Raw genomic sequence first — 24,385 nt, 5'->3', positions numbered from 1 at the left:
ATTCACACGTGAACGGAACGGAGTTGGTTTGTTTCGGCGTGGCTGAGACTCGCGGAGGTTAGTAGTAAGGAGGGAGAGAGGGCAGCAATGGCAGATCGCCTCCCTAACGTCGCTTATTCCCCCTAAATCCTGCGCCCTGAAACTACAACCTACTTGCGTTGTAGTCAAGAGAGCATCTCTCTGCAGGGCACAAATGCAAAACGTGTTGGTCAATAAAATCCAGAAAATAGCGCGTAACGAAACAGGTCACATTTGTGAGTTTGCTTTCTCCAGCCTTTAAAACCAAGATGGATCTTTAGGCAGAGCGACTATTAAGAAATATATACAACAAGTAACCATTGTTTAGATGGCGATCTGGCTTTTTGAATATGGCTTTTACACTCGGGGCGAATGATGGGGAAATGTGGAATAAATGTAAGGTAATTTCGGTCTTGTGGCACTTATTTCAAGACTCGGGGCTGGGTTCTGCTGCTAGATCTTTATGGATCAGAGCCTGCCCTTAGTAAAAGGCTACCACTGGAAACATAAAATGGAACCAGAGGCTAAGAAATGCAGCGGGAAGTCACCACCTCGTCATACAAAAGACTCCGTTGGAATTAATATGATTGAACAACTGGTCCTTTGTAAATTGTGAGATGTACAACTTGTAAGCAAAGGGGGGTCTTTTGTTATTTAAACATATTTTGTTACTGGTTTTGCTTGGAATTTCTGATCCCCATTTTGTAGCAACAGTATCTTCTCTTATTTCTGCATTTTGTGGTATGTAACATGGAGCAAGTTAGAACCAATGGTCCTCTCAGTGTTTCTGAACTATATCTTTTCATTTAGCCCATGATAACAGAGGCTGGGAATTATAACTGTAGTATCTGAATGGGCACAGATCCTTTACTCCCGATTTACTCTTTCCATCAAGGGGAAAAAATGGCCTTTTTCAGTCTTCATTTCAATCAAATAGGTAGTGTGCACAATGGGGATATATAGTTAATAAATATTAACTGCATGAACTGTTTCGCATCAAGTTTATGTGGTACCATTTAGCAATACAGGAATATATGAGAGAATTATAACCTAAACAAAGACCAACAGACTAATATTTGTCTCAATGTAAATTGAGAGGAAGAGCCAGTTTGATGTTAGAAGCTGTAAGTACTAGTCCTGCCTTAGGCAGAAACATATTTGGGTGACCTTGAGCCAGTCATAGCCCCTCAACCTTAAGAAGAAAGCAATAGCAAACCACTTTCAACTTCCTGCCAAGAAATCTACAAGGGTTTCTCCAAGCAATTGTTAGGAGTCAACAATTACCTGAACGCATAAATAAAAATAGAGGAGAAAGCTGATTAAACAATCAGCTATTTTCCCATCTCCAGTCCTTGAACAGAGAAGCAACTTCATTAATTCTTACATGCTTTATATTTACAGTAAACATTGGTTACTGTGAAAAAAAATCCACCCAGTTACTTTGATTTGAATCAGGTATCACCTGTAGATACAGTATGAAGCTTATCCAGACTGCAGTAAAGGCTGAGCATCCATTCTCTTTTCTGAGAACCTTTCTGAACTTTTGTTTGTATAATTCTCTATTACAGTCTTGTTTCAGGATGAATTACATGTATAGTATGTAAAACTTTCCATTGCTCCTTCCCCTGACATATCTTCCTCTTATTTCTTTCAGTTTAATTTATTAACTCATTTATAAAAATGAAACTGTATTGGTTACTTTTGTTATATCACCATGAATTGATGTTTTACTATTTCCTAAGGCCTGGCTAAAGAAGCAGATGTCTAAAACTAGTGGACAATTAAGTGTTTCGGGAGTTCTAAAGTTCTCTTTCTAATGAATGAGCTATGAATGGCGGAGCAATTGGCACAACTGCTCATTAAGGCAGCTCAACTTCATCTTAGAACTGGAAAGAAGAAAAGATTATCATCTTCAGCCTCCTTGAATGTAGCTGGGGAGGTACTGGCAGTAGCAGCTGGTTTGAAACCGGCTTTTCTGTATGATTACAATTCGGCTGGGACTTCTCAGATCCTGGACTATGTTCAACATCTTCAAACTATCCTTCAACTTACATGTCGGCTGCATATTCTTAATATAGGTGAAAATGTTCTAACAATCAACTTGGAACTGATGTGTTTATATCTGGAGTCAGTCCTGCTTAGCAATAATGTCATCTTCATTGATGTTTCTGCTTTTAGACCATGTCCTACCTTTTCGAACCCAGAAAATGTGAACCTTATAAAAAACCATCTGTCAGAAATATTGAATCATATTAAAGCATTAACAGAAGATACATCTCAGACAATATCTTCAAGTGAACTTTTTTCCACTGAATGGAATCTCTGTACTCTATTTGGTGTATTGCTAGGGTATCCAGCATCCTATAATTTTCCTACTCAGAAGAGTTCTGATAATTGTCTTACACTAATTCCACTGAGAGTGTTTACTGCTCAAGCAACATTTTGTATGGTAAACAGCGATTTCAAAGTTCGGTTTTATTCTTTCAGCATCCCAGAACTCTTGTATCCAGACATGAAAATGAACCTCAGCGCATGGTATGAAAAACTCACAGATGCTTTTAAAGCCCAGAAAGAATTTGCTGATCTCTGCATTGCAAGTGAGGTGGTTGCTCTATCAGCAGTGGCCTTGTAAATATGAATCCCGGTTTAGAGACCAATAACAGTGCTTCTCCACAGTATTCTACTGATTTGTTTAAAAGCTTCAGAACAGGGACAGTTTGTCAGTGTTATGTCAGTGTTTTAAGCAAATATGCAGTTTTCCTTTCAGCAGCATTCAGGATATCCTTCATACTTAAATTTCCAAGAATCTATTTCAGGTTAGCATACTTTTCCAGAAGATATTATTAACTGATCTATTTCAAATTCCAGGCAAAAAGAATTCAGTGCTTTTCTCCAGCTAGAATAGGCAATGATTTCAATTCTAGTATGGTCAAGTAACATTTAAGTGAATTGAGGAACTTAAGATTTTTGAAACTGTCAGAATGGCTATTGTTTCAGTGGTTGTAGAGATCAGTGTTATATATGGATAGGCATACAAACAATATTTGTTGCTTTGGTTTTAATAATAATACAAAAACTAATTTAAGCAATACACAAAACCAAGCAGACAAACTCCTTCAGTACAATACGCAATTCTTAATTTTACAAGACATTTTAAAATTGAAATACTAACCATTTGGGATAATTTAGACTGCTATAGTGCAATCAATAATAGGCAAATAAGACAAGGTATATTCAAGGTATAAAGTTGCTTAAATAAGATACCAGAGCTGTTACCATGATTACCATTATGATAGGAATCCAATGATCATAATTTCTCTGAAAAAAATGTTTTGAGATAATAAGTTGATTATAAATAAAGTACATAGAAAAAAAATACTCCTAGTCATGTAGTGACACTTCTATTCTGCTTTCACATTGTTATTTTATTCCAAAGAAACTTCTACCTCTTATTTGATTAAAATATATGTATCGGAAGTAAAAGCATTTCCCCCCCCCCCTGCAATGGCAAGAATAATAAAATAAAACTATACAGTAGAGTTGATGCTGAAGATAGATGAATTATGATTATAATCAATGTTATTCAGTGTGTTTTGGTAAAAAGATTATCTTAAAAGCTACATTTCATAGACATATTGCAGAGACACAAGGTGAATCTTTTGTGCATGGTTCTTAAGAAAATTACAAGTATGTAAAGATAAAGGTTCCCCTCGCACATATATGCTAGTCGTTCCCGACTCTAGGGGGCGGTGCTCATCTCTGTTTCAAAGCCGAAGAGCCAGCGCTGTCCAAAGATGTCTCCGTGGTCATGTGGCCGGCACGACTAAACGCCAAAGGTACACGGAATGCTGTTACCACCAAAGGTGGTCCCTATTTTTCTACTTGTATTTTTTATGTGCTTTTAACTGCTAGGTTGGCAGAAACTGGGACAAGTAACGGGAGCTCACCCTATTATGTGGCACTAGGGATTCGAACTACTGAACTGCTGATCTTTTGATCAACAAGCTCAGCGTCTTTATACACTTATATACAAGTGTATAAAGGGACTTTATTTATTAATCTCATTTCTACACCACTCGTCTCACGTGACTCTGGACAGGTTATAATAAACAAAAATATTTATGTCTAATTTAAAAATACCTAGTTTGTATATCCCAGGCTTTCTATGAAGGCCTGCCATCCAGTCTCCTTAATAGTAATGTAACATCACAATTCTTTATTTTTGTTGCATATATACGCATTTTTATTTTTGAAACATCCAAGTTCCAATCCATGAGCAGGGCACCAAAACAAGAAAGGTGGGCTACAACAATTTTGCCAACCAAGAATTGGTTGTTCGGATTGGTTAGGATTTCAATTTCTAAATAAGCTAGCCGCTGTGGTAAATTTTTGGATTTATGGGAATTCTGGGCATTTGAATCCCAATTTCTGTAGAATGCCAAGTTAATTGGGGAAATCTATACTATATCTTTGATGATTAAGATTGCAATAGGTGGCACAAATGGAAGTTCTTACCTGGGCTGGTTTGCTTTGAGAGTGCTTGAGTTCATCATGACAATGCTGTAAATTGGCAAGGCAACTGCTATATTCATTGTTCAGGATCTTTAGTTTATGGCAGAGATCAGTGCACTGGACAAGAAAACAAAAACATGCTTAAAATGATTGTTCTATATTGTTTTAATAAGCTGACTTTGTATAAAATATACAAAAGAATGAAGGCTATTGCTTAACGCATTGTAAGCCGCCCTGAGTCTCCGGAGAAGGGCGGCATATAAATCAAATTAATAATAATAATAATAATAATAATAATAATAATAATAATAATAATAATAATAATAATAAAAAAAAAAAAAAACAAGGTTTATGGCAGGAGTGGGCCTCATGAGCCCAAGAAGCTACCTGCCATTCCTCATTCCTATTTTTTGCAGACCCCAAAGTTTTCTAAGATCAAGCTGCTAAAATTCTGCAGTATGTGCAATTCTAGCTGATTTTACCTTAAACAAAAACTGCTGCTAATTTATTTTACTTTAACCCTCTCAGCTATTCTGAATTACTGAATACTGAATAATTACTGAATTATTCTGAATTAATGAATTATTCTGAAGTTATGAACATGAACAAATGTTATATTTTATGTTCTAGTTTTGCTTCTTGGTTCCATAGAATATAGTTCTGCTTTATTTTCAGAAGTTACAATTAAACATTTTAAAAATGTGTCTGTGCACCATTCGGCCACACTGGGAATTACACCTTACATTTGCCCCTGAATGCACCCCTATCAATTTCTGTCTGCAAAGCAGTCTTGGCATTTTGCATACTGCCAGGTGAAAAAATTGATTCTGGGGGAAGATGATGCTTTTCTTCTTTGTGTCAAAGTTAGCTGCAATGTACTGTATTAGAAAAGTCTTAAATTTATGGCATTTTCTTTGAGTGTTTTAATGGCCCAGTTGTGAGGCTTGCATTTCACTGGGAAACCTTATATATATCACAGAATCGTCCATATATTTTGGAATTAGGAGAGGCAACAAGCAGTGAAGTTAAGAAATTGGGGACGATTTGAAAAATAAAATGGATACTAGTGTGGAAGACATTAAACAAGATGGTGGTGTTGGAAATGATTCTGCACAAAAAACTTGGATCGGTAAGAAAAAGTTTATTTATCCAAAATAAAATAAAAAAGGCAGTTTGCAAAGTGCTGTGGGTCTTGGCGGGAAACTTCAACAGGAACTTCTAAGCCAAAAGCCACACTCCTGAATTCAAATGCAAGATATTTTATACACCCTAACGCGATGCCTCATTCCCTCCCCTTTGGTCCCATTGGATAGGTCCTCCGGGGTTACAATTAATCCGAGGCGCCTATTAAGAATACATTAACCCTCTTCCCGCCCTTCAATTACAGCCCGGTTGGCTTTCCCTCTTATATGCAGAAGGTCCCACACTCTGATGCCCCCCCCCTTGCTTTCTCTGTTCTGTTGGTCATGGCTTGGAGGAGCTAGCAACAGACGGGTGCGGCTAGAGCCAAACACAGAAATGAGATCCAGCTGCTGTCCAAGAGTGAAGCCACTCACACATGCACACACACACACACTTCCTCCTTCCCTAACAAAAGGACTTGTGCTCTGGCAAAACCCCCATGCTCTCCAGACTTGTTAGTCTTTCTGCGGTTAGGAAATGCACAGAGGAAGCAAGATCCAGCTGTGATTGGGAGAAGGATCTTCTCACTCACACACATGCAGGCATACACACATTTCCCACGCTTTTCCATGCTTTAAAATTAAAAATTAGAAGTACTCACCTTCTTTCCAAGCAGCCTTTGAGCTCAACACTCAAAACCCATTTAAAATCTAGTTCCAAATGGCCATGGCCCCAGAAAACTTACCCACAGACTCAATGGGTCTGCTGCTAGCAAGAAAAGCTTACTTGGGCAAGGTCCATTGTTTAAGTTAGCTTGGAGTCCCATCTCTAGAGTGCCAAATTGTTGGAAGAAATATCCTTCTGGGTTCAGTTCCAAATGGGGAAAAAGACACTGGAAACATGGAGACTACTTGGAAAGATGTTTTAATGGTGGACAGGATCACATGGCTTGAGTTCCTGAACAGGATCACATGACTTGAGTTAGAAAAAGGGACGAGATGCTGGGAGTGCCTTGGTTTTATGCCCTCTGTTGGGCCCCACTTCATTGTTTCCAGTTCCCGTGTAAGAAATGCATCCTGATTGGTTGTCAAACTCCCAGGGGACGGAGATCTTAGCTAACTTTGTAGGTTGTCTCCCAGGCTTGCTTGAACCTTACCATGTGAGTTTCTGTTGCTAGATGGGTCCTATTATGTCTTTTGTGTTGCAGATGATGGCCCATTGACAAAGGTGGGGGGGGGGGACAGGAAGCTGGAGGGAGCTGCTTTGTCTTTAAAACATGTTTCTCCATTTCTTATCCAGGGAAATATAATATTCTGCCTTTTTAATATTTCCTAAAATATTTCATTTTCTAGGAGTGGGGTGGATTTATTTCCTACAGTCACAGATCTATGTAAGTGTCCACTCCTAATAGCAAAAAGAACAAAGGGATCGGGTATGTTAAATCCTTTCCTAATTTTAGTTTAAATTTAGGAAACTAGCTTAATTAGAGAACAGCACTTAAGAGGAATGTGACAACAGCAAAAGGTCTTATCAATATTGTTTAAAAGCATCCTACGTCATTCTATGGCAATGCTTCCTGAGCTACTTTGAAAAGAGTTGATTGATTATGATAAATTGCTTGGATCTTAACTGAAAGCTACAAAGTCTACAAGCTGCTGGACAGACAATGAAAGACGAGATATTTACACACCATCCTTGTCTACTTTGTATGTAACTAATTACGTGTTGAAAGACCGCATGGGTGAAATACGGTATTGAGTGAAATTTTCTTTTAGGATAACAATTCATTTTATCAGCTCATCTAAATGGGTGAACAGATGTGGAACACAGTTTTGGTAGAACACTAGTTATTTTTATGACATTCATGCTAATTTTCTTGCCCTTGTTCCTAATTGATGGGATAGTACCAAGTACAAGTTTTAGTTTGCAAAATTACTGAAATAAAATGGACTTGTTTCTCACATTTGATTTGGGAAAATCAGGGAAAACATTAGCTGTTGTGTTAACATATACTAAAACTGAGTTGATCTATTAGTGACCGGATGTGAGAAATTCAATATGGGAACTGGATCAATCCCTCTGTTCCATGTGTTTGTATATGGTGGAATTAAGGGTACATTATCATAGTACAATAATTATTAGCCTTTTCATACACAATAGTTATATATTATCAACTGAAAGAGAATCTGAATTTACTATCAGTGATAAGCAGTTGGACATGCATTTAATGTAAAAGAAATTTGAAATAATGCATGTAAGAGATCAAATGCAAGACACTAAACGAACTGATAATACAAAGTGTTCATAGTTCCATTGTAAGATATTTACAAATAACAATCTAATGATATCCTTCAATCATATTAGCTGCTTGAATCACCTCTTCACCTCTTTTTTCTTAGCTGCAAGCTGGGATGTCCTTTTTTGCAGTTCTTCTCTCAGGCTGCTCTCTTTCTTTCCCTCTTGATCCTCTGATTGGACATTCTGCTTAGTTATCATCCAACTGAGGACTTCATTGGGCACTGTGACAATCCGTTCTATAAAAACAATGATATTAGAAACATATTCTTGGATTTCTATGATACTGCAGGATGTTTGCCTTGCCCAATATATGCATGAATTAAAACCTGTCCTTTATGGCTTATGTCATAAATATAATTTATGACATAACTATCTCTTCTCCCCTCCCTCGTCAGCCATGGCAAGAGCTGGAAGTCAGGTAAGACACGGTGGAGAAGCGGATGCAATCCCAAGTACTTCATTGTAATACACCATTCCCATCTCCTGTATACAAACCCCAACTTAAGTGGCGAGCTAAAAATGAAAATAAAAAAATCTGAATGTTTTAGGCAACAGCTCACCTGAAGGAGAAGCTGCTATGCGTTTGAGTTTCTGAGCCCACCAAGTGCTGAAATTTATTGCAGCGAGTAAAATCAGACAGCTGACATAAAAATCCAGCAGGTTCTAGCCAGTAAAATTATTTATCAGGCTAACAAGGGGAGGACTTTTTCATGTAGCAACAGTCCGATGTGGGGAAGGCATGCTTTTATATTTACCTTTGGGTTGAAGCCCCATCTCATTCCATGCCTCTTGCTTCTCTGCCTCCGTATCCCTCCCCACCTGCCACTCCCCCTCGCTGGCCGAGATTGGCAAGCCTGATTCGGGGAGGCTTGTCTTAGGCCCAGATAGGCAGTTTGTGTTTATAAGGAAACTAAAACTAAAACTAAAACTAAAAAAAAAAAAAAACACCCTAAAAATGACAATCTACTATCTATTTATTTAATTTATTATAGTTTTAATCACCACCAGCAATAGTAATGTAGTTTATGAAATGAATACCACAAAGATAGAATAATAGAATAACAGAGTTGGAAGATACTTTGGAGGTCTTCAAATCCAACCTCCTGCTCATATACCATTTTAGACAAATGGTTGCCCAATCTCTTCTTAAAAGCTTCCAGTCTTAAAGCACTAAATATTCTAGATAGAGTATCACTCTTGTATTGATATAGTTAGTTTGTGTTACTGCTACTACTATTATAAAGTATGATAATTAATAGTGTAAAATTAACAAGAATCATATTGTTATTATTCCTATGACAAACACACTCATCTTGCTCTGGTCATATTATGCTAACCAGTTTAGTTCATTTTAGGTCTCAGTTATGGCCTGCTTGAAAGTTATTCCACATTAAAAAGCCTAATGTTTTCAATGACATAGACCATTTTTATCACACTTGAGAAATCACTACTACATTCAGCAATATACAGTAGCTGGTGGCTCTACCCTGACCTCTCTAAATGCGCTAGTGGCAAAGACTAATAGCTGTAAAAATAGGAATTTATCAAGTGTTGATATATTGAGAAGAAACAAAAATAACAGCTTGAGGCTTTTAATTCACAATATTCACATACCTACCCTATGTTGGTAGATCTCCAAGCTAATTATTCACCACTTTTCTCAGACAGCTTTACTTACTTTGAAGATGTTCAGTTGTTGCCTCCAGTATGAGTTTTTGCTTTTCTTCAGTTAGCAGCTTGCCTAAAAACAGTAAGGAATGATGCATAATTTTCTGCAGTTTTTTTTTCCTTTTGCCTGAATAGAAGTGTTTGTATTGTAAGTGGGAGATGGATTTAGGTCTAGCCTACAGAAATCTACACTGTATGATATTTAAAGACTGCACCCTTGATACTCTTTTTTCCCTAAAACCAAATGAGGCAGCATTGTTTATCACACTAAGCAGAGCAGCACACTTTGCTTAGTAACTTTTGAGTATTCTGGTAGCTCAAGAAGAAGTAAGCTGTACCTTTCATTGAAAAAAAAAAGTTTTAACTTATTATTGCAATTGTATTGTTTATCTGAGAAAGTCAGACTTCAGGAGTATCTGGCAAATCTTTTATAAGATCAATCTATCACACAATGCATGAGGGAATTGCTTGCCTGAAAACATTTACATTTCTGTCCACAGCTAGTATTTAACAGCAAATTGCTATAAAGCGATTTTGATTTGCAGGGTAGAGAGGATCTTTCAAATAACCTTTTTTCAATATTCATTCTAAGTTTATTCAGTTATAAATTTATTCCATTGTAAGTTTATTCATTCTAAGGTTATTCAGTTATTATTCAAAATCTTACTAGTGTTTGAAATCAGTGGCTACCATCCCAGAAACAGGCAGTTAGTTTTAAAATACTATACATAAAATACATGAGAGGGGGAAAAAATCTTAAATTTTACCAGACTCTTTCTTGCCCAAGGTCCTGATTAACTATGCAATTTTGTTTCAGTTCAATTCAATTTGTAGTGTAAGATAAAGGTAAAGGTGAAAGGTTCCCCTCACATGTATGCGTTAGTCATTCCTGACTCTAGGAGGCGGTGCTCATTTCCGTTTCAAAGCCGAAGAGCCAGTGCTGCCTGAAGACGTCTCCATGGTCACGTGGCTGGCATGACTAAATACCAAAGGCGCACGGAACCCTGTTATCTTCCCACCAAAGGTGGTCCCTATTTTTCTTCTTGCATTTTTTACGTGCTTTCGAATTGCTAGGTTGGCAGAAGCTGGGACAAGTAATGGGAGCTCACCCTGTTATGTGAAACCAGAGATTCGAACCGCTGAAGTGCTAACCTTTCGATCGACAAGCTCAGCATCTTAGCCACTGAGCCACTGCATCCCTTTTAATTTGTACTGTACTGTTGTATAAATTGCATCACCTGGTTTTAATTATTAACGGTAATTTAAATGGAAGCTTAATTAGATTTCTACATAAATTAAGTCTACCACAATCCAGCTTCTTGTTCATGCTGTTGATTCTTTACCTTCCACTTCACCAAGATATTCCATGATGAGTCTCTTTTCTTCTTGCAGATTATCAATTCTTGAATATAGATTTGCACACTCATTCTCCATGTCTTTTAGGGCTTGTTGAAGTTGACAGTTCTGGGTATCTGACCACTGCAAGCATGAAAAAACAAAAAACAAAATAAGAACTACCCAAAGACAGAAAACTTGAGTTGTTTTTATAAATCATACGATTTATAGTGTTAAATTCAAGTGTTAAGCAGAAATAACATGACAGCTGTTACTCTGATTTATAGTTTAACACGTAACATATAAATGAGATGCCTTTAAACTTAACAACTAGCCTCTTTGAAAACAAGTTTTTGGATGATAGTACTTTATATCTGTTGTGTTTGGGGAAATGTAGTGCTTAGATTACTTCAGATCTTTTCAGTAACTTTGCTTATTTGACAAATGGGTTTCTTTAAGGCATGATTCCCCCACTGTCAATTTTGACAGTTCCTTGGTTATTACTGGTTTTATTTTAAAGATGGTTGCAAATGTTCTTGGCTATATGGCATTTTCAATATGTATAGTTGTTGCATTTAATTTATTAGTTGTTGATGTTTATTTACTGATTTGGCTGCTAAGTTGTAAACTAATTGTATTGGATATAATTTTGTAATTACTAATAACTTTTGTCAAGGTGCATAAAACAATAACAGCAGCAACTTTGTTCCTATGTGTTAAAATGATATGCTACTGTCCTTAGCACGCTGGTAACAATTCACCATAAATGGGTGTCTGAGCCATGCTTTCTTTTCCTGTTCTTTCACTAAAAACTGCTAACTTGACAAATGCTACTATGAAATGAAAACCTGGAATAGAACCTCACAAGGAGGTTACCTGCAGTTTATTCTCCAAGGCATGCAGCTTGTTTTTGACTTCAGAGTGCTGGTCAGTTAGTTGACTCCAATCTTTTTTAAAGTTGTCAAGTTGATCTTTCCAGAGGCTACAATCATCCTCAGCAACAGTTAGGGCTCTCTAAGAGGAATAGCATCATTTACCATTAGTAAAGTTGACAAACATATTTTCAGGACAGTCTTGTTAAAAAGCAGAATAATGATTAGCTGTTCATTGTAAATGTGACAATTTTATTGCAAGTCTAATTTGATGTGATAGGATATCTGATTGAATATATCAGAACGTGATAGATATGCTTATACATGGGGATAACTGGTCTCCTGTTCTTGCAAAGTTGGAAAATACTGTCAAAATGACCAATATTTCTATTGATTAATGACATCAATTTTTATATAGCTTTCTTCTTGTGAAGTGTTGTTCCCTGGGATCTGAGGCTGAAGAAGAGTAGCTGGCCCAAGACCAGAACTAGAGTCTTTCTAATTTGCAATCATTTATTTGCTTTATGTTGGTACATTATTCCTAACTCACATGCATTTCTAGATGTTCTGTAGCACGGGTATCAAACTTGATCGCGTCACATGACATCATGTGATGTATCGCAATGCTTTTTGCCTTTGCGGAGCTGGGGTGGACGTAGCCTGCGAGTCATGCATCTGGCTTGCAGGCCGTCAGTTTGACACCCATGTTCTGTAGAATAGTTGCATTTCTCTGAGTTCATTAAAATCACCTTTCTACACATCAGGTAGAAAACAAAACTTTTAAGACGAAACAGCATTGCCCTACAAGTAATGGATGCAAATCCTTTCAATTTTTGAAGAAGAATTTCTCCCACAAGCAGAATGGTCCTCAATGAATCAAGGAGTTTCCTGACATCCTTGATGATCTGAAAACATCTCAGGATATTTAGAGCTTCAGCAATATATATTCCTATAGGCCTAAGGCTAAAATCCTTGCCTACCTGGGCATTTTGAAATTGCTTTTGTGCCTGCGTTTTCTCCTCGAGCAGTTTCTGAAGAGATTCTTTTACTTTCTGTTCATAATTCTGCTTTTGATCTTCCATCTCGAGGAGAATCCTTTTTAAGCCTTGCTTTGAATAACTCTAAGAAAAAAGAAAAAGAAAACAACAGAGAGAGAGAGAGAGATCAAAATTCATTGTCTTAAAATATTTAACTGGCTATGGTTTATCTAATTGGTTTATCTGATAAACTTTATTCCACTGAGATATATCAGTCATGACTAACATGGACTAAGAAAGGATTTAATGTGGATCTAACCCAAGAGATCCCTAGCTCATCAAGCTAAATTTGCTGTACTAGATAATTTTTTTTGCAAGCAATAATATTCTAAAGAATGTTATTTCTTAGAAAATGGCAAAGAAAACTGGCAACTTAACACTGTAAAAGACACTAGCATGTTAAACATTCTTGATTTAAGATTCCAGGCATAGGCAACAGACCAAAACTTTGAAATGTTATGCAGCCTACATTACATCTATTAAAATGTGAATCAAATTATGGTTACCTTTAAAAAAAAAAAAGCTTTATTTTAAAAAGTTAAAATGCTTTCTAGGCATCTGCAGAAAATTCTTAGTGGTGTTACACTTTCTTAACAGTGTTACACTTTTATTACATATATGAAGAAGAAGTAACATGTTGATCTCATGTAAAATGTTTCTGTACTGCAATTTTATATGCACTCTATAGGGACAACTCTTTTAGCAATAACCACATAAATCTGAATATATATGAGACACAACCATCAAAAATAGTGGCAATATAGTTCAACAGCAATGTGCAAAAAAAAAATCATGATGCCCAGGAAACAAATTATTGTTCAAAGAACAACAAATGTTATCATTCTTCAGGTTTTTGAGAAAGAGTTATGATGAGTGTATTCTTTCAAATATATCGAATATTTGTATAATGTTAATATTATTAATGATTTGATATCTGGAGAATAAAGCATGTCCCCAAACTACAGAAGGTAACATTCTTCATGTACATAGTTTTAGTTTTAAACATTTAGTTTTAGTTTAAATTTAAAAATTTAAAACTAAAAGTTTAAACTTTTCCTTTTTGAGCCAAATATATTACCTGGGTACATATCTGCAGTTGATTCTCCAGCACACTCAGCCTGCATTTGAGTTTGTCTTCATTAAATTGACCCTAATGGAATAAAATAAGTTTAAAATTGTGAATAATTTTGCAAATAAGATTTTTTAAACTCTCTGATATACCAAGTGCCTTGCTTTATTCATATTATTTAAAAGTTTTATTTAAAATTAAGAATCAGATCCTTCACAAAAAAAGCACATTGGAATCTATGGCTATCAGGAACAGAAAAGAAAATATAACCGTTCATATCACTTATCCTTATAGCTATCCTAATTACCAAAAGGCCTATGCTAATTGTTTATTTTAAAATTCCAGATAATTGCAATTAGATCTATCATCAGCCAGGATTAACACAAACATACAGTTACACATACAAACAAGCCAGTTACACATACAAACAAGTTACAGTTACACATACAAACAGTTACACATACAAACAAAAACATGAATGTACATAAAATTACATTCATGTTTTTAATATGTATTTTCTTCCTCAAAAATAATCCTTTTTGTGCAATATAATTGGCAATCCACATCTTTATTAAGTCCAGATTCTAGCTGCCTTAGAAATGATTGCCAATCCAAAGAGTAGCTAATTCTGCAATTCCTTGTATACTCAAAGTCTATGGGACTGCCGAATATGAGTTCCATAGATTTATTTTCTAAGTATCCAACAAACCATATACTGTACATAACAGCTGTAATATAATATATGTTTAGCATTTTTACAGAATCACTAGACTGGGTTGTGCAGCCAAGTTAAAAGGGCTAGGATGAGAGCAGAAATGCCATGCCACCCCATACATATAAGATAGTCTAGTTAGAGTATACACAGTTTCAGCTCCTCAGCTCTGCAACACCTTGTTTTGTACTTGGATAACCTGTTCTACATATTGAAATGCAACATTGGTTCTCCTTTGCTTTGTTTTTAAAAATATATTATAATTTAAAAGAAAAACCTCGCAAAACGAAATAGGAGATTGTCAATGCATAAAGACAAGACTTAGTAGTTTTTTTCTGCTTTTCTTGGGATCTGAAAGCTTTAAAGCCCTTTAAAGAGGCTTTTATATTTCAGCTAAAATTTGCATCTCTTATTCCATTTATCATTGGAAAATCTGAAAATTTCAGCTCTGTATTCATTTGGAAATCCCAGAAGTGGTCTGTTGCTTTAATGAATAGCAAACGGAAACATGGGCTACTCTGGAAACTTATACCGAAAACAAATGAGACAGTACACACCTACCTGTTGCTAAGCTGAGGTTTTAATTACCACTTCCTGTCAGTAAAAATGTTAAACTATTCTCCCCCTGCTATTCTGGGTGTTAACAGCAGTGTTTCAGAGAGGAAGTACAAACCACAATGGTATCAAGCAGTAAATGTCGACACTTCTTTTCTAAGAGATCTTGCAATGAGCTTAGTTTGAAAATGTGACTGAATTGCAATTTATTTTCTGGACCAAGTAATTTGGGGCACTTCTTTGGCATCAGTTCTATTTAGTTGAAGCACAATTCCATGGAAAGCAAATATGTGTTCTTTTTCCTCCCCCAACAGGATCAAGCATAATATTTTCAAAGATGAATCTGAGCTTGATTGTACAATTTTATTTTTCTAAAGCTTTGTCTTTGCAGATGTGCCAGTCAAAGATGTAACTTCATTCACTATTAATAGATGCCTGGAAAGGATATCTTGGCAGCAAATACACTTGTCATTATAGAATAATGTTAAGTTGAGAAAAGCTGCCTCTGTTTGAAATTCTGTTGTATGAATATGCTAACTATCAATAATACAGGATCCCTCTTAGTTTTCTGGTGCATCATTACTTTGAATGATATGTATATATATGATATAGAGCAGGGATGTCAAACTCACTTCGTCATGTGACACATATGTGACAAATTGGGATTTTTCTCCCCTTCACTAAACTGGGCGTGGGCATGGCCACCGCGTGATGCATCCGGTCTGCAGGCCAGGAGTTTGACAGCCCTGATATAGAGTAACACATAAGTAAGATAGTAGTAATCTTGGTATGACTGTTCGATACCTTCCAAGATTTTTCTGCTGCTTCTAATAACATGGCTAGAAGCTCTTGTAAAATCACCATTTTCTGCTTCAATACTAGTTCTCGATGTAGTGCCTCCTAAAAAGAAGAAATCATAGTCATAACATGTTCAAATGATATCCCAGGCATGCTCTGAATTCGTTGTTCTAGTACTACGATTAGTGAGGATTCTCTTACTCTACCATCAAACTTTTTTTTCAAAGGAAGCATGGAGAAATTTGACTATAGAAACTTGACTATTTCACAGAGAATACAGGCCTTTTCATCTACTCAGTCTATCTGAGCTGATTCTATAAAGGTCAACTCATATAACTCTGCTACCAATTTGCATTTGCCAATCATATCTCATATCCTTTTAAAACTTAAATTATATTTTTAAAACTCTAAAATCATATGTCTTGTATCTTTTCAGTCTTTCAGTTTCTGCACACTAGTACTGGAAATTAATGCCAATTAATATGTTCTAGTTTCCACTCTTGTTAGTGCAGATTGACATTCCTGTATGAAGATTTACCGGTAATAAATACATCTAACTGGTAACTTCTTCTGATCACGATTCATTGTCCATATTTATTTATGCCACTTTAAAGGTACACTTGGGGCAGCTTTCACTGAATAAAAGCAAGATTGAAATATCATAGGAAAACCACTAAATAAATACAGGAACTGAGATTAAAAGTCAACAGAAAGACAGTCAACATAATCAAGATATGGGTGTAACCACACAACCTGGTAAGAAAATCCAGTTTTGTTATGGAAAACCATTATGGGGACAATTCTAATCTTTAGGAGATGATGTTCCAGAGGACAGGTGCCAAAGAGAAAAGACTCTCTTTGGGGCACCTACCAAATGGCACTCTTTAACAAGTGGAACCTGGAGCATGCCTCTACTGCTGGATCTCACAGGATGGGTAGATACAACTGGGAGACAGTCCCACAACAGTTCATTCAAGGAAACAGAAAGACCTTTTGTATAGGTACAAAACTGTACTCTAAAAAGTTAAATTTATGTCCCTTTGTTCTTAGATAATTACTTAGCTTTAGAATTGGCTTCTCTGTTATGTAGTGAAAAAAGAGTATTTATTTTTAAATTTATTTATTTATTTATTTTATTCAATTTGTATACCGCCCTTCTCCCAGTGGACTCAGGGCGGTGCACAGCCAAAACTAAAACACATACAATACAAAATTTAAAATTTTAAAAGAATTTCATAACTTTGGCTCCAAAATTTAAAACATTCAAACTAAAACCTATTGACAATTTTAAAAAACTAAAAAAGCTAGAAAAGGGGGGCGGGTTTCACGCCAGCCCTGCTTAATGGAAAAGAAAAGTTTTTAGGGCACGGCAAAAGACCAGGAGATCAGATATCCTTTGTATCTCTGGGGGCAAATCGTTCCAGAGGGCAGGAGCTGTCACAGAGAAGGCCCTCCCCCTGGGGGTCACCAGCTGACATTGCCTGGCTGACGGCACCTTGAGGAGTCCCTCTCTGTGGGAGCGTACTGGTCGGTGGGAGGCTATTGGCGGCAGAAGGCGGTCCCGCAAATACCCAGGTCCTATGCCATGGATGCTTTAAAGGTGGTGACCAACACCTTGAAGCGCACCCGGAAAACCACTGGAAGCCAATGCAGCTCACGCAGGAGAGGTGTCACATGGGAGCGCCCCTCTTACGATCTGGTAGAGAAGGTCATAAAAGATAGAAGGGCTTTTCCTTTACTACTTTCAAAATTGCTGGGCAAGATGGTCTCGGTCATTTTCATTGTGCCCTGGGCCAGGTTACACCTTAGAGACCTGCAGTGGTTTCTCTTGCCTCTACAAAAGGCGGGCAGGGGATCTTCGTCAGCCACAATTACAGTTCCAAGGGAGGTGCTCGCGTCACTCCACTGGTGGCGTTCCTCTGCAATTTCCAAAGGCTGCCTGTTCCTGGAGCCTCAGTGGATGATAGTGGTCACTGATGCCAGCAAATTAGGTTGGGGAGCTCACTGCGGGATGCAGGTAACGCAGGGCATAATCCCCCACGCGGTCGCATTCTGCACAAGTTGGAGCCTCCGGGTGTTTCTCAAGGGGAGCCCCATGTAGAGAGCATTGCAGTAGTCTAGGCAGGAAGTGACGAGTGCCTGAGTGACTGTGCGTAAGGAGTCCCGGTCCAGAAAGGGACGCAACTGGCGAATCAGGCGAACCTGATAAAAAGGCCCCCTGGCTACGGCCGTCGTATGATCTTCTAAAGACAGCCGTGCATCCAGGAGGACACCCAAGTTGCGAGCCCTGTCCGTGGGGGCCAATAACTCGCCCCCAATAGCCAGCGATGGCACCAGCTGGCTATATCGGGACACCGGAAGCCACAGCCACTCAGTCTTGGAAGGGTTGAGTCGAATCCTGTTACACCCCATCCAGATCCGCACGGCCTCCAGGCACTGGGACATCACTTCAAGGGCATCGTTGGGATGGCCTGGGGTGGAGATGTACAGCTGAGTAATGTACAGCTGAGTAATGTAATACAATTTATAAAACTTGCTATCTGATTATTAGTGTCTTTTTAAACATTGACTGGAAGATTTTAAATTGTTTCCTTTGATCAATTATTCCATCTGGCATTCCTCAAATATCAAGAGCAAATTGACATCAGTTGGCTTTTGTACCACATCCTTAAACCAAAATGGCAGATCATGGAAATGGTGAAATCAGGTGGACCTATATATATATTAGTTTCCTCCTGCAGGAATGAATCCTGCACCTTAAGTACTGTATAGCATTCTATTATTATTATTATTATTATTATTATTATTATTATTATTATTATTATTATTATTATTATTAAATTTGATTTATATGCCGCCCTTCTCCGAAGACTCAGGGCGGCTTACAGTGTGTTAAGCAATAGCCTTCATACTTTTGTATATTTATATAAAGTCAGCTTATTGCCCCCACAAACTGGGTCCTCAATTTACCTACCTTAGAAAGGATGGAAGGCTGAGTCAACCTTGAGCCTGGCGAGATTCAATCTTATTTTTAATTGCAGACAGCTGATGTTAAATTACAGAGCTCTGTCTGTTGAGCTATCCAGGCTCCTATTTATTTTCAAATAAATACATCGTTTTAAATTGCAATCCTATTCTAAGAAAGTAAGGCTTTGAGTATTAAAAAAATCCAAAAAGTATATAACTTATGAAAGGATCTTTCCCCCAAATGGTCTGAAGTTAATATTGATTACTCACGTTGAGGTAGTTAGAAAGTTGAATAATTTCCTGAAATACAAATAAATGTATTTATAATCCCAATTGACTTCGCAAAGGAATGCAACCTGCACTATTTGTCAGCCTTTGAATCACAAAATTCACAAAACCTCTAGTATACTTGAAGATAGGCAGTTTTTACTTCTATTAATAATTCATTATTTAGTTACTGTCAAAACATGTTTATAGTCAGAAAACAATGGAAACACTGTTACATACAGAGCTGTACAGAAATAACATTGCTCCTATACCCCACTTCTTTTAAAATCACCAAATATAGCAACTCCAGGATCAAAATCTGATTATTGAAAATCTGCTGAAACTTTACTAAGGGTCATATTCAGACAAGGAGCCATGATTTTCTTATCTAAAACATCACAAATATAACAACTTGCCTGAATAAGGCCATTATGTGCAGGAAGGCATTCAAAAATGCGAAAAATACCAAATACTAAATACCATTTGCCCCACATTTGCATTTCTTTATTTCGTAAAGAAAGAGGAATCTCATTACTTCCTGTTTTCCTTAAAAGTAGTCCTTCTGGATTTTACTCCACTAGTTATTGTCAACTATAGGGATAGTGCTCATCTCCATTTCAAGCTGTTGAGCCACCCCTGTCTGAAGACATTTCCGTGATCATTTCCATGATCAAGTGACGCACGGACGACACTTACCTCCCCATTGAAATGTTACGTATTTATTTACTCATTTTCACGTTTTCCATACCTTATCTAAAACTGCTGTTCCACAACTAAAAACAAAAGAGAAAAGAATTATCTTACAGTTGCAGTGTGATACAACTGTCAAGAGGAAGAAGGTAAAACATTATCCATATAGAACTGCCCATATAAAAATTTAAGACCTGAAGAAAAACGCCTGAAAAAGTCACCAAATCAAAACGTTTTGTAGAAAATTTTAGAATAATCAAGGAGAGCTAGGTAGTCCAATAGAGTTTTCCACTTGCCATCGTGAGTCTTTTTCTGCCCGCTGAAATGTCACTATGATGTGGTACCCAAGAACTTTTGTACTGTCCATTCATTCATTCATTCATTTATTACTGCAAATGTGAAGATTTGCAATAAATCTTTGCATTTGTGCAAGCATTAATTTTGCACTATGAAATGGGGTCTCTGTACTCTTGGTTACCACTTGCTTTTAATGAAGAGGAACTTGTGCATTTTTTTTCCGACACTGATTGCTGCATGGCCAAAATAACTGAGGCAGCTCGTAAACACAGTGGTGGAAAAACTTCAATAATAACTTCATAATAACTTCACTGGTGATAATAATAATAATAATAATAATAATTTTATTTCTATACCGCCCTTCTCCCGAAGGACTCAGGGCGGTGTACAGCCTATTTAAAAACACAAACAAAACAATGATATAAAATTTAAAATAATTAAATAAATGGCTCAAATTTAAAACCCCAATAAATTTAAATACCCCAATTTAAAACTATTGTATTGATAGTCCGGCCTGGCGGAACAACAGGGTCTTCAATGCGCAGCGAAACACCCGGAGGTCAGATATCTTACGAATTTCCGGGGGCAGTTCATTCCACAGGGCTGGGGCTCCCACAGAGAAGGCCCTCCCCCTGGGCATCGCCAGCCGACATAACTTGGCTGACGGCACCCTGAGGAGACCCTCTCTGTGGGAACGAACTGGTCGGTGGGAGGCTATTGGTGGCAGAAGACGGTCTCGGAGGTACCCGGGTCCTATGCCATGGAGCGCTTTAAAGGTGGTAACCAACACCTTGAATCGCACCCGGAAGACCACCGGGAGCCAGTGCAGCTCGCGCAGGAGGGGTGTCACATGGGCATAACGGGTTGCGCCCATAACCACCCGCGCGGCCGCATTCTGGACCAGCTGGAGCTTCCGAGTGCTCTTCAAGGGGAGCCCCATGTAGAGAGCATTACAATAGTCCAACCGGGAAGTAACAAGGGCATGAGTGACCGTGCGCAGGGCGTCCCGATCCAGAAAGGGCTGCAACTGGCGAATCAGGCGAACCTGATAAAAGGCCCCCCTGGCCACGGCCGTCATATGCTCTTCTAAAGACAGCCGTGCATCCAGGAGGACACCCAGATTGCGAGCCCTCTCCGTGGGGGGCAAAGATTCACCCCCAATAGTCAGCGATGGCACCTGCTGACTATATCGGGGCGCCGGGAGCCACAGCCACTCGGTCTTGGAGGGGTTGAGTCTGAGCCTGTTCCTCCCCATCCAGGCCCGCACGGCCTCCAGGCAGCGGGACATCACATCAAGGGCATCGTTGGGGTGGTCTGGGGTGGAGATGTACAGCTGGGTATCGTCAGCGTACAGATGACACTTCACTCCAAAACCACGGATGATCTCACCCAGCGGCTTCACATAAATGCATAACTGACCATTGAAAGCCTGGGAAACAAAACAATTGAAGGCTGCAACAAGGGTCTGGAAGGTTTCTTGTAACCATAGATCAGGCTCTGAATTGTTCAAAGACATGATGACATTTTTATATGTTCAAAAATGCTTAGGTAGATCTGCTGCCTATGCACAGAACACTCTATGTCAGTGGGACTTGTTATTATCACTGTATCAGGGGTGGGTTCTACTTACCTTTACTACTGGTTTGCAATGGGAGTGCGCACACACACTTCTGCACGTGTGCAGGTTATCCGTGATGACATCGGTGGGTGGGTGGAGCTTCCCGCCGTTTTACTACCGGTTCTATAGAACCGGACCGAACCGGGAGCAACCCACCACTGCACTGTATGTTATACAGCTTCAAAAGGACTTTATATGTGGTTTATGAAGTTATGGAATGCTATTGCTTAATGTTTTGCAAACAAGAATGTTCTGGATTTTTGATAATTTTGTATGAGTAACCAAGGAAAAAATCTAAAAATATGATTTAAAGTTTGATTATTTTATGATTGAAAAATTCTGATCATCTTTTTTAAAAAATACCTCATATTCAATATAAAATGCCTAGTATCCAATTTTAAAGATACTAGTTCCAAAGGAGAAAAAAGCTTGAATAATCTCTTTACTTACTCTGTTTGCTGACAGGAGTTTTTCTTTTCAGAACTCAGTTCTTTTGTGGTTTGTGTACCTATATAAATAAATATCAAATGGAAAATATAAATTCCATTTCAGTTGACAGTGAATTGACTGTTAAATTGACTGTTAAATTAACAATTGATAGTGAAACACCACCTTATTTATCTTTAAGAGATGCATTCATAAGGCAACACACGTTTCTAAAATTATGAACAAAAATATTCACGATTTTTAAAAAATTAAAAATCTGAAAAAAACCCAAAATAATCAAAATTAGTCATGGACATCAAAAAAAAAGTCTGATGCTGATTTATACATACTTCTGCTGACAACTTTAAAGTTGATTTTATAGATTGTCACTTACCTTTACAGTTTTTGGGAACATTCACAACGAGCAAGGCTTGGGGTGGTTTGCTAAGAGGCAAAATATTACTGAAGTTATGTTGTATAGATTTGGTATGAGGCTGAAAGATAAAAACAGAACAATATTTTGTCTTTTCCATGTGTTGACTTCATTCCTGAGAAAATAAGACAGTACCCCAATATCCAACCCTCTCCATATTTGTTGGGATTATTAAAGTATCTCTTTGGAACAGGAGCTCTAAATTGTTCCAATACATTTTTTCTTACTCTTAGTGAGGAGCATTGTTTAGTTACTTGGTTGCTAAATTGTAAATTATTTTGCAATCGGTAAAGAAAGAAGAAAAATGGTTTTTGAAGCTTTTCTGCTACCTGACATTAATATTTTAGAAAAACTCTTCAACCACTTCCTAAACAGTAAAATAAAATTTCTAAAAATCTCATGAGATCAAGAAATCTTGTGAGATTTTGGCAACTTGAAGCAAGATTTTGTAAATTGCAAAATATATGACAACAAACAGTAGGAACACACACGCACACACAAAAATTAAAAACAGTGGTGGGTTGCCCCTGGTTTAGACCGGTTCACCAGAACCGGTAGTAAAACCTGTGGGAAGCTCCGCCCGCTGACTTGGATGTCATCATAGATGATCTGCGCATGCGCAGAAGCTTCTGCACATGCACGCACATGATGCGAACCAGTAGTAGAGGTAAGTAGAGCCCACCCCTGATTAAAACTATACGTTATTCATGACTGATCTAACACAGATCAACAGAAGATGTGAAAATCTAAATTCAACAGATAGATTTCCCAACTAATCATTTTGGGATGGTCTAATAGCTGCTTTATCCCTATCAGTAAATATTACCTGGATATCTGACAAATAGTTTAAATAGGTCTGAGATGGTATTCTCCGTAGATTGTCAGAACAGTTTACAGGAAATAAAGATTCTCTCTTGTCAGGAAGCAGAGTCATTTTTGTCCTTCCAAGCTCTTCAGTTGTTAAATTCCTTCTTCGGAAGAATTCTTTTTGTCGAGGGCTCTGAGCTGGTTCCTTGGCTTCTTTGCTTTGGCATTTGCTTGTGAGACGACATGTGGTCCTGTTGTTTCTTCTGAGCAGGCTTTCGTGCTTCTCGCACCGGCGCTCATATTTTTCTTCATAACTCTCATTCTGGGGGCCTTGCTGGCCAGGGGATTTGGAAAATCCAGTGATCATCCTAGCAACAACACTTTCCAAATATAGTGGAGACTCAACTTCCTAGAAAAATCAAGAGAAAACAGTCATGACCATGGAGTTTTTTTGTACAAAACTATGCAAATTATTTTCCATATTTCTTTGAGATATGTGCCACAATCCAGGCATAAGGCCTTTACTCTTATGAAGGTCCATCTCTAGAATGTTCGTGTAATTTGGATTAGCATCCATTCTGCTACTATGTTGGCATAAGATTAAAATTAAAATGCCCAAGCGTTTCAAAACACAGATTTGTTTTAAGCGTACTCTATACTCTGCTTTTTATAATATGGATCTGTTTATATTATTATATCACATTTATATCATAGTTTGATACCTGCATTTTTGCTTATTTATCTACTACTCTGATATTTTATAATATAAGGTGGCTTGAAAAAGCCACCTTATTTATTTACAATAAATAGATAATATAACATAGCCAACTTCAGAGGTACTGCTATAACATTATGTAATGAACTCCTAAAAGACAAAGTATTCC

At 37.6% G+C, this 24,385-nt stretch overlaps 2 protein-coding genes across 3 annotated transcripts; one reads left to right on the top strand and one right to left on the bottom strand.

Moving 5' to 3' along the window:
- CUNH1orf74 (chromosome unknown C1orf74 homolog) lies at nucleotides 1-3,359 on the top strand. 2 transcript variants are annotated; one of them, XM_070939809.1, is made up of 2 exons: nucleotides 1-57; nucleotides 1,761-3,359. In XM_070939809.1, exon 2 carries the CDS (start codon nucleotides 1,850-1,852, stop codon nucleotides 2,648-2,650), a length of 801 nt encoding a protein of 266 aa, XP_070795910.1. In that variant the 5' UTR covers nucleotides 1-57; nucleotides 1,761-1,849; the 3' UTR covers nucleotides 2,651-3,359. The 2 variants fall into 2 exon arrangements, with proteins under 2 accessions (XP_070795910.1, XP_070795911.1); XM_070939810.1 differs by lacking the exon at nucleotides 1-57 and adding an exon at nucleotides 581-646.
- TRAF3IP3 (TRAF3 interacting protein 3) lies at nucleotides 3,253-23,868 on the bottom strand. Its single transcript, XM_070939808.1, has 14 exons — nucleotides 23,521-23,868; nucleotides 22,656-22,755; nucleotides 22,286-22,343; nucleotides 19,979-20,003; nucleotides 19,234-19,263; nucleotides 16,003-16,098; nucleotides 13,941-14,012; nucleotides 12,806-12,946; nucleotides 11,830-11,967; nucleotides 10,962-11,097; nucleotides 9,629-9,691; nucleotides 8,038-8,186; nucleotides 4,534-4,647; nucleotides 3,253-3,336 (listed from the first exon to the last, which is right to left on the bottom strand). The coding sequence occupies exons 1-14, from the start codon at nucleotides 23,866-23,868 to the stop codon at nucleotides 3,253-3,255; spliced, it is 1,554 nt and encodes a 517-aa protein (XP_070795909.1).
- Nucleotides 23,869-24,385: the final 517 nt, after the last annotated feature.

Source organism: Pituophis catenifer, unplaced genomic scaffold, assembly GCF_029215685.1.
Source record: "Pituophis catenifer annectens isolate HBS135680 unplaced genomic scaffold, rPitCat1.0.hap2 SCAF_3, whole genome shotgun sequence".
Lineage (NCBI taxonomy): Eukaryota > Metazoa > Chordata > Lepidosauria > Squamata > Colubridae > Pituophis > Pituophis catenifer.
The sequence above is the reverse complement of the archived record's forward strand: the minus strand, read 5'-3'. Positions and strand labels throughout refer to the sequence as shown.

Coding starts and splice junctions, on each gene's coding strand:
- CUNH1orf74 (XM_070939809.1), top strand. CDS start 1,850: ATGGCGGAGCAATTGGCACAACTGCTCATTAAGGCAGCTCAACTTCAT.
- TRAF3IP3 (XM_070939808.1), bottom strand. CDS start 23,868: ATGATCACTGGATTTTCCAAATCCCCTGGCCAGCAAGGCCCCCAGAAT. Junction 22,756..23,520: donor ACTATTTGTCAGATATCCAG/GTAATATTTACT, acceptor TTTATCTTTCAG/CCTCATACCAAATCTATACA. Junction 4,648..8,037: donor TTGCAGCTAAGAAAAAAGAG/GTGAAGAGGTGA, acceptor TTTCTTGTCCAG/TGCACTGATCTCTGCCATAA.